This window comes from Symphalangus syndactylus, chromosome 7 (genome assembly GCF_028878055.3).
Source record: "Symphalangus syndactylus isolate Jambi chromosome 7, NHGRI_mSymSyn1-v2.1_pri, whole genome shotgun sequence".
Taxonomy (NCBI): domain Eukaryota; kingdom Metazoa; phylum Chordata; class Mammalia; order Primates; family Hylobatidae; genus Symphalangus; species Symphalangus syndactylus.
Genome location: NC_072429.2, coordinates 36,944,081 through 36,958,945, shown reverse-complemented (window position 1 = coordinate 36,958,945; position 14,865 = coordinate 36,944,081). Strand labels below are relative to the sequence as shown.

Sequence of the window (14,865 nt, the reverse complement as noted above, 5' to 3'; positions counted from 1 at the left end):
ATCAGCGTGGGCAACATAGTAAGACCTTTATTCGTTTCTACAAAAATTTAAAGAGTCTCGCTCTGTCACCCAGGTGGGAGTGCAGTGGTGCGATCTTAGCTCACTGCAACCTCTGCCTCCCGAGTTCAAGCGATTCTCCTGCCTCAGCCACCTAAGTAGCTGGGATTACAGGCACGCATCACGATGCCTCGCTAATTTTTGTATTTTTAGTAGAGATGGAGACTCACCATGTAGCCCAGACTGTTCTCGAACTCCTGACCTCAAGTGATCACCTGCCTCAGCCTCCCAAAGGGCTGGGATTACAGGCATGGCCACCGGGCCTGGCCCCTTCCTTAGATTTATAATGCCTTAATTATAAGAAGCCGTGACAACACCAGTATGGTGGAGTCTTGAACAACACGAGTTTGAAATACGCAGGTCCACTTACACATGAATTTTTTTCAACTGAACATGGATTGCAGGATGCAAAACCCATGTGTGGGGTAGGGGCCGACTCTTCACATCCAGGGAGTTTTCAGGGCTACTGGAGGACTTGAGTTTGTACCAGTTTTGGTATACTAGGAGGTCCTGGAGCTGATCCGCTGAGTATACCCAGGGTTGACTATATTTCAAATAGTCCCTCTGTTTGGCTGTCCAGGGTTTTTGTCTCTAGGACAATGCACTGCAGGAAGATTCAAGAAAGAATGGAGTTTGCCTTTATTTTGTAAGGTGGGGAAGAATGAGAGAATGCTGTGCCTACTGGGCTGCTTCTTTCTCAGGAAGATTAATATTATGAAAGAAAACGCTGATTCCCTCAAGGCTATCTATGCTTATCTATACATCTTGGAAGGACATGAGTTCCCAGAGAGGTATGTGTGCCGTCAGCTGAAGATGCCTACGTAAGGTCACCTTGACTTTGACAATGATTGAGATCCTGCCCCTGGCTTTTTTTCTTCTTTTAAAATTAAACAAAATACCTTTCATTGGATGTCATTTCTTTGCAAATCTATAAGATATTCCATTGTATGAAAGTGTTATCGTTTATTTAACCTGGTTCCCCATTGCTAGGCATTTCGATTGTTTTCAATCCTGTTTGCGTTACAGACAATGCTGCAACAAATAACTCTGTACATACACTTGGTGCACATGTGGGAGAATATCTGGAGGGGAAATCCTGGAAGTGGGATTGCTGGGTCAAAGGGCATGAGCACTTAGAGCTTTGATAGGTGTTGCCAAATCGCCCTCTGCAAAGACTGAGCCTGTTTACGCTCCCACATGGGGAACGAGGTGGCCCTTTCCCTCACTCTGCCCAACACAGTATGTAAGCAAATGTTTTCATCTTTGACAATAGGAGTTAACAATTATACCTCATTGTAGTTTTATAATCACTGTCTTCTCATAGGTTTATATCCCACTGTAAGTAACTTTTCTGGGAACTGTTGGTTTGTGCCTTTTGCCCATTTTCTATTGGATTAGTCTTTTCCTGGAATCATATTAACACTTTATTCACTGAGGAAATTAGCTCTTTTTCTCTTAGAAGTGGTGCAAATATTTACCCCCAGCTTATCACTTACTTTCCTATTTAGACTATGTGTTTTTGTGTGTTGTACAGAAATCCTTAATTTTTCATAGTCAGATTTCTCCATCTAATTTTATGACTTACGATTTTCATGTCATATTTTATTTATTTTTATTTTATTTTGTTTTATTTATTTATTTATCTATCTATCTTGAGATGGAGTCTCGCTCTGTCGCCCAGGCTGGAGTGCAGTGGTGCAATCTCGGCTCACAGCAACCTCCACCTCCCACGTTCAAGCCACTGTCCTGCTTCAGCTTCCCAAGTAGCTGGGATTACAGGCGCCCGCTATCTCGCCTAGCTAATTTTTGTATTTTTAGTAGAGATGGCGTTTCACCATGTTGGCCAGACTGGTCTCCAACTCCAGACCTCAGGTGATCCGCCTGCCTCAGCCTCCCAAAGTGTTGGGATTACAGGCATGAGCCACTGTGCCCAGGTTCATGTCACATTTTGAAAAGCTCGCTCTGAAATTATTCTTAATTCTTCCATGCTTTTTTCGTGCTCTCTTTTCTTTCCCTGGTTATTTTAAAATTTTTATTACATCTGGAGTTTATTTTGGTATAAGGAATGAAATAGAGATCTAACTTCATGGCCATCCCATTGTCCCAACACCACTGATAAACTTACACCTTTCTCCATTAGTATAAAACCCACTTTGAGCACAGACATAGTCCTTAAGTTCATCCCCTTGATCTGAACGACTTTTCTTGCCTAGGACATAACTGCCTTTAGTTCTGCTGGTCACCATTATTACTCTTCTATGTCAGAATTTTCTGACTATTCTTTTTCATCTTTTTTCTTTTTCTGGTTATTCTTGCATACTCATTTCTCATAAGAATTTTTCAGTCAGCTTCCTAATTCCCCCAGAATAAAGCAGGGTTTTTTTGTTTGTTTGTTGGTTGGTTGATTGGTTTTGGAATCACCCTTAAATGAATAATTAATTAGGGAGAATAGACAAGTTTCTAATATCAAGTCCTCCTATCCAATAGCAGGGTGTTCCTTTCAACTGTTTAGTCCTTCTGCTGAGCCATTTTGAAATGTTCAGCTATGGAAGTCAAAAAAACAAAAACATTAGGAAAAAATAGAAGTCAGCTGGGCATGGTGGCTCATGCCTATAATCCCAGCACTTTGGGAGGCCGAGGCAGGCGGATCACGAGGTCAGGAGCTCGAGACCAGCCTGACCAACATGATGAAACTCTGTCTCTACTAAAAATACAAAAAAAATTAGCCGGGCATGTTGTCGCATGCCTGTAATCCCAGCTACTCAGGAGGCTGAGGCAGGAGAAGCCCTTGAACTCAGGAAGTGGAAGTTGCAGTGAGCCGAGATTGCGCCACTGCACTCCAGCCTGGGCAACAGAGCAAGACTCCATCTCAAAAAAGGAAAAGCAAAAGCAGAAGTCAATAAATAAATAACCAAAATGAGATACCATCTGGCACCAGTCACAATGGCATTTATTAAAAAGTCAAAAGAAGTCTGGGTACCTTGGAAGGCCGAGGCAGGCAGATCACTTGAGGTCAGGAGTTTGAGACCAACCTAGCCAACATGGTGAAACCCCGTCTCTACCAAAAAATACAAAAAAATTTAGCTGGGAATGGTGGCGGGTGCCTGTAGTCCCAGCTACTCTGGAGGCTGAGGCACGAGAATTGCTTGAACCCAGGAGGTGGAGGTTGCAGTGAGCCGAGATCCTGCTGCTGCACTCCAGCCTGGGTGACAGAGTGAGACACCGTCTCAGAAAAAATAAAAAAAAAAAAGTCAAAACATAACAGATGCTGGTAAGGCTGTGGAGAAAAAGGAATGCTTATGCACTGCTGGTGAGAATGTAAACTAGTTCAGCCACTGTGGAAAGCAGTTCGGAGATTCCTCAAAGAACTTAAAGTAGAATTACCATTCGACCCAACATCTCATTATTGGGTATGTATCCAAAAGAAAACAAATAGTTCTACCAAAAAGACACATGCCCTAACATGTTCATCACAGCACTATTCACAATAGCAAAACATGGAATCAACCTAGGTGCTCATCAACGGTGGATTGGATAAAGAAAATGTGTTACATACACACCATGGAATACTACATAGCCATAGAAAAGAACAAAATCATGGCCTTTACAGCAACATGGATGGTGTTAGAGGCCATTATCTTATGCGAATTAACACAAGAATGGAAAACCAAATACTGCATATTCTCACTTATAGGTGTGAGATAAACATTACATATACATGGACACAAAGATGGCAACAGTAGTTACTGGGGACTACTACAAGGGGAGACAGAGGAGAGTGTGGGCTAAAAAGCCACATACTGAGTGCTATGCTCACTACCTGGGTGAGGATCGTTTGTACCCCAAACCTCAGTGTCACACAATATACCCATGTAACCAACCTGCCCATGCATCCTTTAATGTATAATAAAAGTTGAAATTATAAATAAATAAATGTGGCTGGACGTGGTGGCTCACACTCCTGAGCTTAAGCGATCCACCCCCCTTGGCCTCCCAAAGTGTTGAGAAATCAGGGGACCTTTGTGGGAGGTCTGGTTGGACAACTGCAGGGCTGAAGGAGTGGCAACTTGCTGCCACCCCCCTCTTTCCAGAGCCTGTTCCAGTGGTCTCCTCTTCTCTGTTGCAGACATTTGCAATGCTTGTGACTTAATCAAGCCTCACTTTCACAGAAGCATCTGGGGATAAACAAATAACCCAATGCTTCCTAGGCAACTAGTCAGCCTTGTCTCCCCTGCAACTTTTCCTGACCGTTGCCTTCAATGCCCAGGACCCATCACAGAGGAGCCAGGGGACCATTTGGCTTGGGCCACATATTCATAAAAGGCCTCAAATTTACACTTCTCACCCCATTGTCAATTGAGGCGAATAATGAAAGCACATTGAGAAAACTGAAAAAAGACATTCACCAGACAACTTAAATTTGAATCCCATTACCAACCATGCCAGACCATGCACTGTAAATTTCATACCAACCATAACCAATTTGTGACTAGCACAGCTATACTGTGGGATATTGTCCTATGTAAAGGAATACATTAAAAATTAAGCCTATATGTTTTGAATGACACATTAACTATCACTCAAACTTTAACTCGGGCTGGGCATGATGGCTCACGCCTGTAATCCCAGCACTCTGAGAGACAGAGGTGGGTGTATCACTTGAGGTCAGGAGTTTAAAACCAGCCTGGGCAACATGGCAAAACCCAGTCTTGACTAAAAATACAAAAATCAGCTGGGTGTGGTGGTGGGTGCCTGTAATCCCAGCTACTAGGGAGGCTGAGGCAGGAGAATCACTTGAACCTGGGAGGCAGAAGTTGCAGTGAGCCGAGATCGCACCACTGCGCTCCAGCCCGGGCGACAGAGCATGACCCTGTCTCAAAACAAAAAAACAAAAACCCCTTAATTGCTATAGTGCTTTCTGTTGTATCAAAAACTTGAAAGTTATATCAGTTTACCACCCAAATCTTAGGTATTATGATTGAACTACTTCAAATAACATATTTTTTTATTCAGATAAATAATAATATACTGTCTTGCATTTTTAGCGCTAAAATAAAGATTAAACATATAGCTTGTGCAATTGGAATTTGGCATAACTTCATTTTTTTCATATGTTGAAGGCCTCCAAAATGAAATGGTCCCAAGGCTTGTTGAGAGCAACAAGAGCTGTCAGTGCGTCTCACTTCATGATCCTAAGCCTAAGAGGATCAGGTTTTAACCCCATCCCAACTCACATAACGATTTCCTTCCGTGTCTGCTCCAGCATCATGTACTGTGTCCACTCCTGTTCACTCTCGTATGTCTTAGACTGATCCACAATCTTTTGGAACATCGTCCTCTTCCTACAAAACACATCAGTCTAGTAAAGGGAGCAAGTCTTGGAATAAGGCAACACCTGAGCTGCTAACATTTGCTGATTCCGATGGAGGCTATTAAATCAACAAAATTCACAAAACAAGGTTGAAAGAACCGAGGCCCAGGAGTGAAGACCTAGGTTTAACCTAAGTTTTTGCCACTGATTTGTTACCTACTCTTAGCAAATCTCTTGTCCTGAATCTCAGTGTTCCCATCTGTACAATGGGGGTAATAATATCTAACTCACAGGCTTGTAGCAAGAATCAATGTGTCCATAACACACATGTTGTGCCTGACACATAGTATATGCTAAATTAATTGGAACTATGATGTTTGTTATTATTGTTATTATATTGTTGCTGGGTGCAGTGGCTCATGCCTGTAATCCCAATACTTTGGGAGGCTGATTCAGAAGGATGGGTTGAGACCAGGAGTTTGAGATCAGCCTGGGTAACATAGTGAGAACCCGTCTTTACAGCAAATTAAAAAATTATCCAGGAGTGGTGGTGTTCCTGTAGTCCCAGCCACTCAGGAGGCTGAGGTAGGAGGATCCCTTGAGCCCAGGAGGCAGTGAGCTGTGATGGTGCCACTGCACTCTAGCCTGGGCAACAGAGTGAGATCCTGTCTCAAAAAAAAAAAAAAAAATATATATATATATATATATATGCATACATATAATCATTGTTACTTTTACTATTAAAATGAGAAGATATACCAACTTGAAATACAGGGCGAGGTCTGTGGCAATGATTGCAATGTCCATCATGTGGATGGCATGCTCATGCTGTCGACGATTGAGGTTTTGAAAGATATTCAGGCTCTAAAGAAAAAAAGAGAGGCGAGATGGGAGAGAATTGATGCTGGCAGTAAAGTCACCCACCTACCAATGGCCACCCCAGATGATGGCAGAGGCAGCCCAGGCCAATGGAAAGAATGCTCCCTGGGCACACTCAGGCTCCTTGTGAAATAGAACCTCTGATCCGGGCCCCGCAGCCTGTACACCCTTGGCCCTCGTCCTACCTCGTCTCTGAGCAGTGTTTTGCCAAACTCCAAGTGGTGTCTTTCCAAGATGGAGGACCCATGGAGCTTGGCCAGTGGGTTCTGGGATCTGAATGAGAAAGAGAGAGAATCAATGTGGAGTGGACAATAGAAAATTAGGACTAAACATCAAGTCTCCTGACTCAGTCTGCAGCCTCCTCCACAAGGGATTCCAAGTTACTTTTGGGTCATGAACTCATTAAAGAATCTACTAAATAGCATGGACCCTTTCCATAGAAAAAGTCACAAACACACACAATGCCATAAGGGATTTTAGGGACATTAGCATTGGGCCATGCTTCAAGATCATCTAGCCCTGATTCTTCACATCCAAGTCTTGAAGGAAACAACTGAATTTCCGCAAGCTGTGTGTTTATTCATTTCTGTATTCAACAATTATTTGTTGAGCACTTGCTATGTGCCACACACTGTGCTAAGTATTTAGATTCTCAAAATGTAAAATGTAAACCCAATCTCTAGCCCCAGAGCAGCATGAAAGTATTGAGAAGACTCAGAGCAGCATGAATTCAGAGCTTGTTAATGACTTACAGGCCATCGGCCCTGAGCGGAGACTCAGTTTTCTCATCTGTAAGTAGGCTCTGCCCAGCCCACTGGGTGGTTGTGAGGATCCAATGAGATCATGGTTCAAGGACTATGCTTTATGGGCTGTCTGAAATATAAGCTCTGTGAGGACAGGAGCTGTTTTGCTCATCAGAGCACCTTTTTTGCCTAGCATAGAGCCTACCACACTATATTAGAAGCACTATAAATACGAGATGAGTGAATGAATCATTACTGGTTATTAACATCTTGGCTCAAATTAGTGCAGCAGCTAGGACAGGGAAGGAGACAAGTAAAGGAGTTTAATGCATTCATTTTCTATGGCTGCTATAACAAACTGCCACAAACTTAATGGCTTAAAACAATAAAATGTATTATTTTACAGCTCTGTATGGAGTCTGAAATGGGTCCTTAGGGCTGCTTTCCTTCTGGAGGTTCCAGAGGAGAATCCGTTTCCTTGCTCTTTTGAGCTTCTAGAGGCCACCTGCATACCTTGCTTGTAGGCCATGCCTCCATCTTCAAAGCCAGCAGAGTAGCATCCTCTCTCCTCTCTGACCTTCTGCTTCCCTCTTATAAGGACCCTTGGGACCACATGGGGCCCACTCAAATGAATAATCCCTGTATCTCTAGATCCTCGACTTAATCACATGTGCACAGTCCCTTTTGAATGTAAGGCAACATATTCTCCAGCTCAGGGATTTGAGATCTGGACATCTTTGGCAGGGAGGGGGGTCATTATTCTGGCTGCTACAAGATGAGACCTAGATCCCAAGGGCAGAAGTCGGTGGGAGGCTGTGGACCACAAGACTTCCCTGTTGGCCAGTGAGTCTGCCTGGGGGCCACACAGAGCTGGATAATGAATCCGGAGGGCTGGGGGTGGGGAGGGAGGCTGACTCACTTCATCTGGTAGAGGTTATTGGTGCCTCTGTGGTCAATGTCATGGCAGAAAGCAGCAGTGACCATGGCCAAGGCCTCCAAGTCCGTGAAGTAGCGCTTCAGCTTTCCCGTCTGGAAGGGCAATCAGAGTGCAAATCATTCCTTTTGTGTAGGGGCTGGAAGCAAGGCTGAAAAGGCGGGTATAAGGAGGAGGGCCCAGAACTAAAAACTCATGGGTCTGATCTTGGCTGTATCCTGGCTCCAGAGGCTGACTGGAGGACTGCCCAGGGCTGAGGGGCTTTTTGGATATGGGACTTTCAGTGCTAGAATGGGGAAAGTCCCAGGTAAATGGGAACAACTAGTCACCCTATTTCTGAGTTGACCTTAGCTGGTCTCATCTCCCTCTGAACCTCGGTAGCCCAATCTGCATACTAAGGGTCGAGCATATTGGATCAGATGAGTTTTGAGAAACTTGTAGATGTCAGGTTTTAGGATTTGGAGAGTTTCTGAACATGGCCAAGCTGGTAAAGCAAATCTTCCAAACGTGGTCTACTGGTTTAAGCACAGCCCGGAGGAATCCTTCCCTGGGATTGTGCCAGACACTTAACTCCTTGTTGATGCTGGGTGTTGAAACAGAATGTGGGAAAGCGCTCTGGAGAGCTGATGCTGACTTTATGAAAGCAATCACTCTAAGTGGTGTTCTTGTCACCCTTTAAGGTAGCCTGGTCAGAATTCCTGCTTCCGGGCCCTAGCACCTACTCTGGCCTGACCATTTCAGCCAAGGGGGAAGGGATGATGTTGAGGAAGGGCAGGGATTTGCATCATGATCTGGATGGGGAAATAATTTTAAATAAAACATAAAAGTCTCCGAACCCTCTGAGCCAAAAATACGAACACAAATACACAAAGATAAGTCCATCCAAGGATATTGTGGCACTGTTTGTAATAGTGAAAGATTGAAAAGACTTCCAAGTCCAACAATAGAACACTATACAGGCACAAAATCGTATCATGGATAAGTCTCAAAAACATTATGCTAAGTGAAATACGCCAGACACAAAAGGACGAATACCGTATGATTTCACTTATATGAGGTGCATAGAATAGTCAAGATGAAAGAAACAAAACATAAGATAGGGCCAGGCATGGCAGGTCACACATGGCAGCACTTTGGGAGGCCGAGGTAGGAGGACCACTTGAGCCTAAGAATTCAAGATCAGCTTAGGCAACATAGCCAGACCCTGTCTCTACAAGACTAAAAATTTAGGTGGGCATGGTGGCACATACCTGTGGTCTCAGCTACTTGGTGTTAGTCCCAACTGCACCATTTTGTAAGCTCCCCATTATTTTACAGACCTTCGTCAAAGTGAAACATTTCATGGGCGTTTGGGTCGGGAGAAACATCCTTCCTAACCACCTGACCACAAGGCAGACAAATGCCCAACTAAAGAAACATCCCTATCATATCTTGCTTGGCAAAAGTCCAAGAAACACCACAATGGCATCCCACCGAGACAAGGGCAAAACCGCCTCATCATGAGAACATCTTATCAATAGCCTGCCAGGCAACAAGCCATACTGCCCAGACCCCTCCCGCCCATACCTATAAGTACCCCCAGCCTGTAAGCAGCTGTGGGCTCTGGCATTAGGCTGGTTCCCACTTCTGTAGATTTTATGCTGGGCATAAAGCCTGCATTTGCTGTTGAGCCGCCCTCCTTCTGTGTGTGTGTCTTTCTCTAACCCTCGCCTTCCCTTCGAAACCTAACATTTGGGAGGCTGAGGTGGGAGGATCGCTTGAGCCCAGAAGGTCAAGGTTGCAGTGAGCCGTGTGTTCTCAGCACTGCACTCTAGCCTATGTGACAGAGCAAGACCATGTCTCAAAAGTAAAAAAAGATCTAAGAGGATAGAGATTAAATGTTGCCTCCTCTACAATTTCTTATTACCAAGAGACTAAAAATATTTGGGACTGTTACTAAAAATGTTCTGTGCCACAATGATAGATTGTACCATGGGGAACTACATGCTTCTAGAAATTATTATTCATAGACTATTGATCTACAGATTGCTGGTGTGACAGACAGTTCACAATTTTTGCTTGCTTCCTAGTGTTCACTGGAAATTAAGGTCACTAAGGGTTAAGAATTCTAATTAATCTAAGGATATATTGACATATATTAATATATATTTCTTTATTATTTAGAATTCTTAACACATGTTATTTATAATATATTAATAACTAATAATTAATATATTATTAATAAAATAATAAGGGAAACAATTCTATAAGCAATTATATAAGAGGGCACAAACTGCTTTTGGTAAGAAAAAGCTATAAGATATGAGGATGTTTTATTTTGTTAAGGGGGAAAAGAGAAATTTTTGTCCTAATGTAGGATAACTGGTTGCTCCAAAATGAGGAGAGGAAAAAGTATAGGACAAAAGTTGAATGGATAAGAAAGTTGTAGAAGGCTTGTGGAGGATAAATCTTGTGAAAGTAATTATATGCGTGATTAAGCTGGCTAAGATTGGAAGAAAATGGCTGGGCGCGGTGGCTCACGCCTGTAATTCCAGCACTTTGGGAGGCCGAGGCAGGCGGATCACGAGGTCAGGAGATCGAGACCATCCTGGCTAACACGATGAAACCCCGTCTCTACTAAAAATACAAAAAATTAGCCAGGCGTGGTGGCAGGCGCCTGTAGTCCCAGCTACTCAGGAGGCTGAGGTAGGAGAATGGCGTGAACCTGGGAGGTGGAGCTTGCAGTGAGCTGAGATGTGCCACTGCACTCCAGCCTGGGCGACAGAGCGAGACTCCATCTCAAAAAAAAAGAAGATTGGAAGAAAATGATTTGTAAGTTTTTTCTAAAATTTTGAAATTAATGCTATCTTGAGCATTGATGTAAAAAGTACACGGATGCAAAACTAGAACTTGGACCTCTCTTTTAAAACCACAAATTTTCTTCGAGTATTGGTCTGCTCTTAATAGGAAATTTATCTTTTAGATAATTGGCCTAGGAAACAAAGATTCTGTGCTTTACCAAATTAATTTCCTATACTCCAGGTTGTCTTTATTAGGTTTTTGATCACTTAAGAAAACTGAGTTTTCTTTATTAAAAGAGCTAAGGTCTTTCTATAAGTATTTAACTTTCTGTTTATTTATTTATTTATTTATTTATTATCTTATTTTATTTTTGTTTTGAGACAGAGTCTTGCTCTGTCACCCAGGCTAGAGTGCACTGGTGCAATCACAACTCACTGCGGTTTGGACCTCCTGGGCTCAAGCGATCCTCCCACCTCAGCCTCCTGAGTAGCTGGGACTACTGGTGCATGCCACCACACTGGGCTAAATTATCTTATTTTGGGCTGGGGGCAGTGGCTCAAGCCTGTAATCCCAGCACTCTGGGAGGCTGAGGCAAGTGGATAACTTGAGGTCAGGAGTTCGAGACCAGCCTGGGCAACATGGTGAAATATCGTCTCTACTAAAAGTACAAAAAGTTAGCTTGGCCTGGTGGCACGCACCTGTAATCCCAGTTACTGGGGAGGCTGAGACAGGAGAATCACTTGAACCCAGGAAGCAGAGGTTGCAGTGAGCTGAGATCATGCCACTGCACTCCAGCCTGGGTGATAGAACAAGACTCTGTCTCAAAAAAAAAAAAAAAAAAACACCAAGCATTTAGAAACTTCCCAAAGTCATATTCATTTTTTTTTTTTTTTGAGACAGAGTCTTGCTTTGTTGTCCAGGCTGGAGTGCAGTGGCATGATCTCGACTCACTGCAACCTCTGCCTCCCAGATTCAAGTGATTCTCCTGAGTAGCTGGCATTACAGGCACACACCACCACACTAGGCAAGTTTTTAAAATATTTTTGGTAGAGATGGGGTTTCACCATGTTGGGCAGGCTAGTCTTGAACTCCTGACCTCAAATGATCCACCCAACTCAGCCTCCCAAAGTGCTGAGATTACAGGCGTGAGCCACCGTGCCTGGCCCCAAAATCATATCCTAAATTAAGTATTTTTCTTGACTGCAAATTAACTTTGGAATTTTTCAGATGAACCCTTGGAACATCTCAAAAGGATATCTCTTCTTGTAAAAAGAGGGACATTAAACTAATTAGGCTTATTTTATATATTAAATTATATGGGAAGCATTGTCAAATACAATTAATGCTAAATCTTCTTCAAGATATATTCTACGGATGTGTTACTAATATGTATTTCAGAAACTGTATAAAATTCATAAAAATCTAGTATTCCTGGTATAGCACTATCAGTCACAATTTTAGTTATTATCTTAAAATGTTTGCAACAGAAATAACCAAATTTCCTTGTCAATTGTGTCATTATTGTAATGAATTCTCATGAGATCTTTAACCATGACCATGTAAAGTCTTGTCATCTACAGGTGGTTTTTTACTCTGCTACTTTCCTGAGCAACTATAAGTCTAAAGTGTTTCATCTTCATAAGATCATACCATTGGACTGGGGAAGAATTTCCAGAATTCCAATGAAGAAACTGGTTCATAAAACTGCTAACTCAGTATTAAGCAGAATAAAAAATAATTGAAAATTAAAACAAATGATTTGGCAGATTTTTATGCTAAGTCAGCCAGTACTGAAATTGGTAAGATATACAATTTAAATGAACTCCGAAGATTGATCCAAGACAAGTTACCTATGATAACCTATTTAATAAACAGTGCTATGCACCTGAATTGGAGAAATGAAATTGGTATTTAAAAGGATGTAAATCCAATGTTAAGTGTGGACTTATAAGGAGTCCCGATGGCCTCCTCGTCCTTCTTGAGTCCTTAAAGCTTCCATTTAGATTACTGCACTCCATGACTCATCATGGAAGAGATAAAATGACAGAAATGATGACAAAATATTGACAAGGTGACTGCTCTAAAATTGCTAAAATGGGCTGGGTGTGGAGGCTGATGCCTGTAATCCCAGCACTTTGGGAGGCCGAGGTGGGCAGATTACCTGAAGTCAGGAGTTCGAGACTAGCCTGGCCAACATGATGAAACCCCATCTCTACAAAAAATACAAAAATTAGCCAGGGATGGTGACGCGTGCCTGTAAGCCCAGCTACTTGGAAGGCTGAGGCAGAAGAATCACTTGAACCTGGGAGATGGAGGTTGCAGTGAGCCGAGATCACATCGCTGCATTCCAGCCTGGGCGACAGAGCGAGATTCCATTTCAAAATAAATAAATAAATAGAATTGCTGAAATGGTTTTAAGAAATGTTTGGGGCCAGGCATGGTAACTCAAACCTAAAATCCCAGATCTTTAGGAGGCCAAGGCAGGGGGATCACTTGAGCCCAAGAGTTCAAGACCAGCCTGGGCAACATAGTGAGACCCTGTCTTTTCAGAACAATTTAAAAATTAACCCAGCATGGCGGTGAGCGTCTGTCGACCCAGCTACTTGGGAGGCTGAGATGGGAAGATTGCTTGAGCCTGGGAGGTCACGGCTACAGTGAGCCATAATGACATTACTGCACTTTAGCCTAGGCGACACAGCAAGACGCTATCTCAAAAAAAAAAAAAAAAAAGTTTGATTTGTCAAACTCATAATTCTAGCAAGACAATAAAAATCTCAGGCAACACATTTCCAGCACCCACTGGATCATTTGAACACTTACAAATGGATTTCACTTAACTGCCCCTTCAGTGCATCTTTTCTGGTTTTATAGAACTGTTCCCACACAGGAAGGCTGATGTTATAACACTACTTAATAAGCTATTAGAAAATATTTTTTTGCTGGGTTTAATAGCTTGTGCCTATAATTCCAGAAACTTGGGAGACTGCAGCAGGAGGATCACTTGAGGCCAGGAGTTCAAGACCATGGCAACACAGTGAGACCCCCATCTCTCTAAAAAAACAAAATAAATAAATCAGCCAGGCATGGTGGTATATGTCTGTAGTTTTAGCTACTTGGGAGGCTGAGATGGGAGGATCACTTAAACCCAGGAGTTTGAGGCTGCATTCAGCTATGATCACATCACTGCTTTCCAGACTGGGCAACAGAGTAGGGGCTCATCTCAAAAAAAAAAAAAATGTATATATATATATATATATATATATATTTTTTTTTTTTTCCCTTGTGAGGAATTCTTGAGAAAATCTCCAGAGACTTTTCTGGAATCACTGTCAAATAATAATGCTAAGCTTTGTTTGAGTTATAGTCTATGGATATGTTATTAATATGTGTTTCAGACATTGTATAAAATTTTCTTTTCCTTTTTTTTTTTTTTTTTTGAGACAATGATTCGCTCTGTCACCCAGGCTGGAGTGCAGTTGTGCCATCACAGCTCACTGCAGCCTCAACTTCCTGTGTTCAAAGGATCCTCCTGCCTTACCCCCTGAGTAGTTGGGACCACAGGCGTGCGCCACCATACCTGGCTAATTTTTGTACTTTTTGTAGTGATGGAGTTTCACCATGTTGCCCAGGCTGACCTTGAACTCCTGGGCTCAAGCATTCCAGCCACCTGAGCCTCCCAAAGTGTTGAGATTACAGGTGTGAACCACTGCACCCAGCTTGTATAAAATTTATAGATAGAGATAAAGAGATACTCATTTCACTAGACACATTGTAAAACCATTTATAAAGATATTTTAAACACAATTGCATTAGGCAAAGCTAACTGAATCAATTGGATTGCCCTGGTCAAAGGTATTCTCAATTGATGGCAATCAGATCCACTCCTGCTGGAAAACAGATTGGCCCCATATGAAATAGTTACAGGAAGATGTATGCCCCTGATAACAGAACCTCATTTATCTTCCACTTTTATAAACTCTGACATGACTAAGTAGTGCAGGACTTTAGTGCATTATGCCAAAGCATATTTTCATCAGGTTAAAGAAGCCCTTTGTGACCCACCAATTGATGACAACCAGATCTTTCACGACCTAGAACCCAAAGATTAGGTCTTTTGGAAATTACACCAAAGGAAGACTGTTCTTGAACTCCACAGGACG

General features: G+C 42.5%; 2 protein-coding genes across 3 annotated transcripts in view; one reads left to right on the top strand and one right to left on the bottom strand.

Moving 5' to 3' along the window:
- PPARGC1B (PPARG coactivator 1 beta) overlaps positions 1-939 on the top strand; it is a 147,311-nt gene extending 146,372 nt beyond the window's left edge. Inside the window, exon 13 of the mRNA XM_063643207.1 lies at positions 709-939. Within this exon, the coding sequence (XP_063499277.1) occupies positions 709-775 (67 nt within the window). The 3' untranslated portion in view covers positions 776-939. The remainder of the gene's footprint in view (positions 1-708) is intronic.
- Positions 1-14,865, bottom strand: part of PDE6A (phosphodiesterase 6A) — an 89,143-nt gene that overhangs the window by 17,638 nt on the left and 56,640 nt on the right. For both annotated transcript variants that reach the window (XM_055285665.2, XM_055285666.2), the window contains 4 exons: positions 7,910-8,019; positions 6,433-6,520; positions 6,132-6,232; positions 5,292-5,399 (listed from right to left, as the gene is read on the bottom strand). In XM_055285665.2, the coding sequence (XP_055141640.1) occupies positions 5,292-5,399; positions 6,132-6,232; positions 6,433-6,520; positions 7,910-8,019 (407 nt within the window). The remainder of the gene's footprint in view (positions 1-5,291; positions 5,400-6,131; positions 6,233-6,432; positions 6,521-7,909; positions 8,020-14,865) is intronic.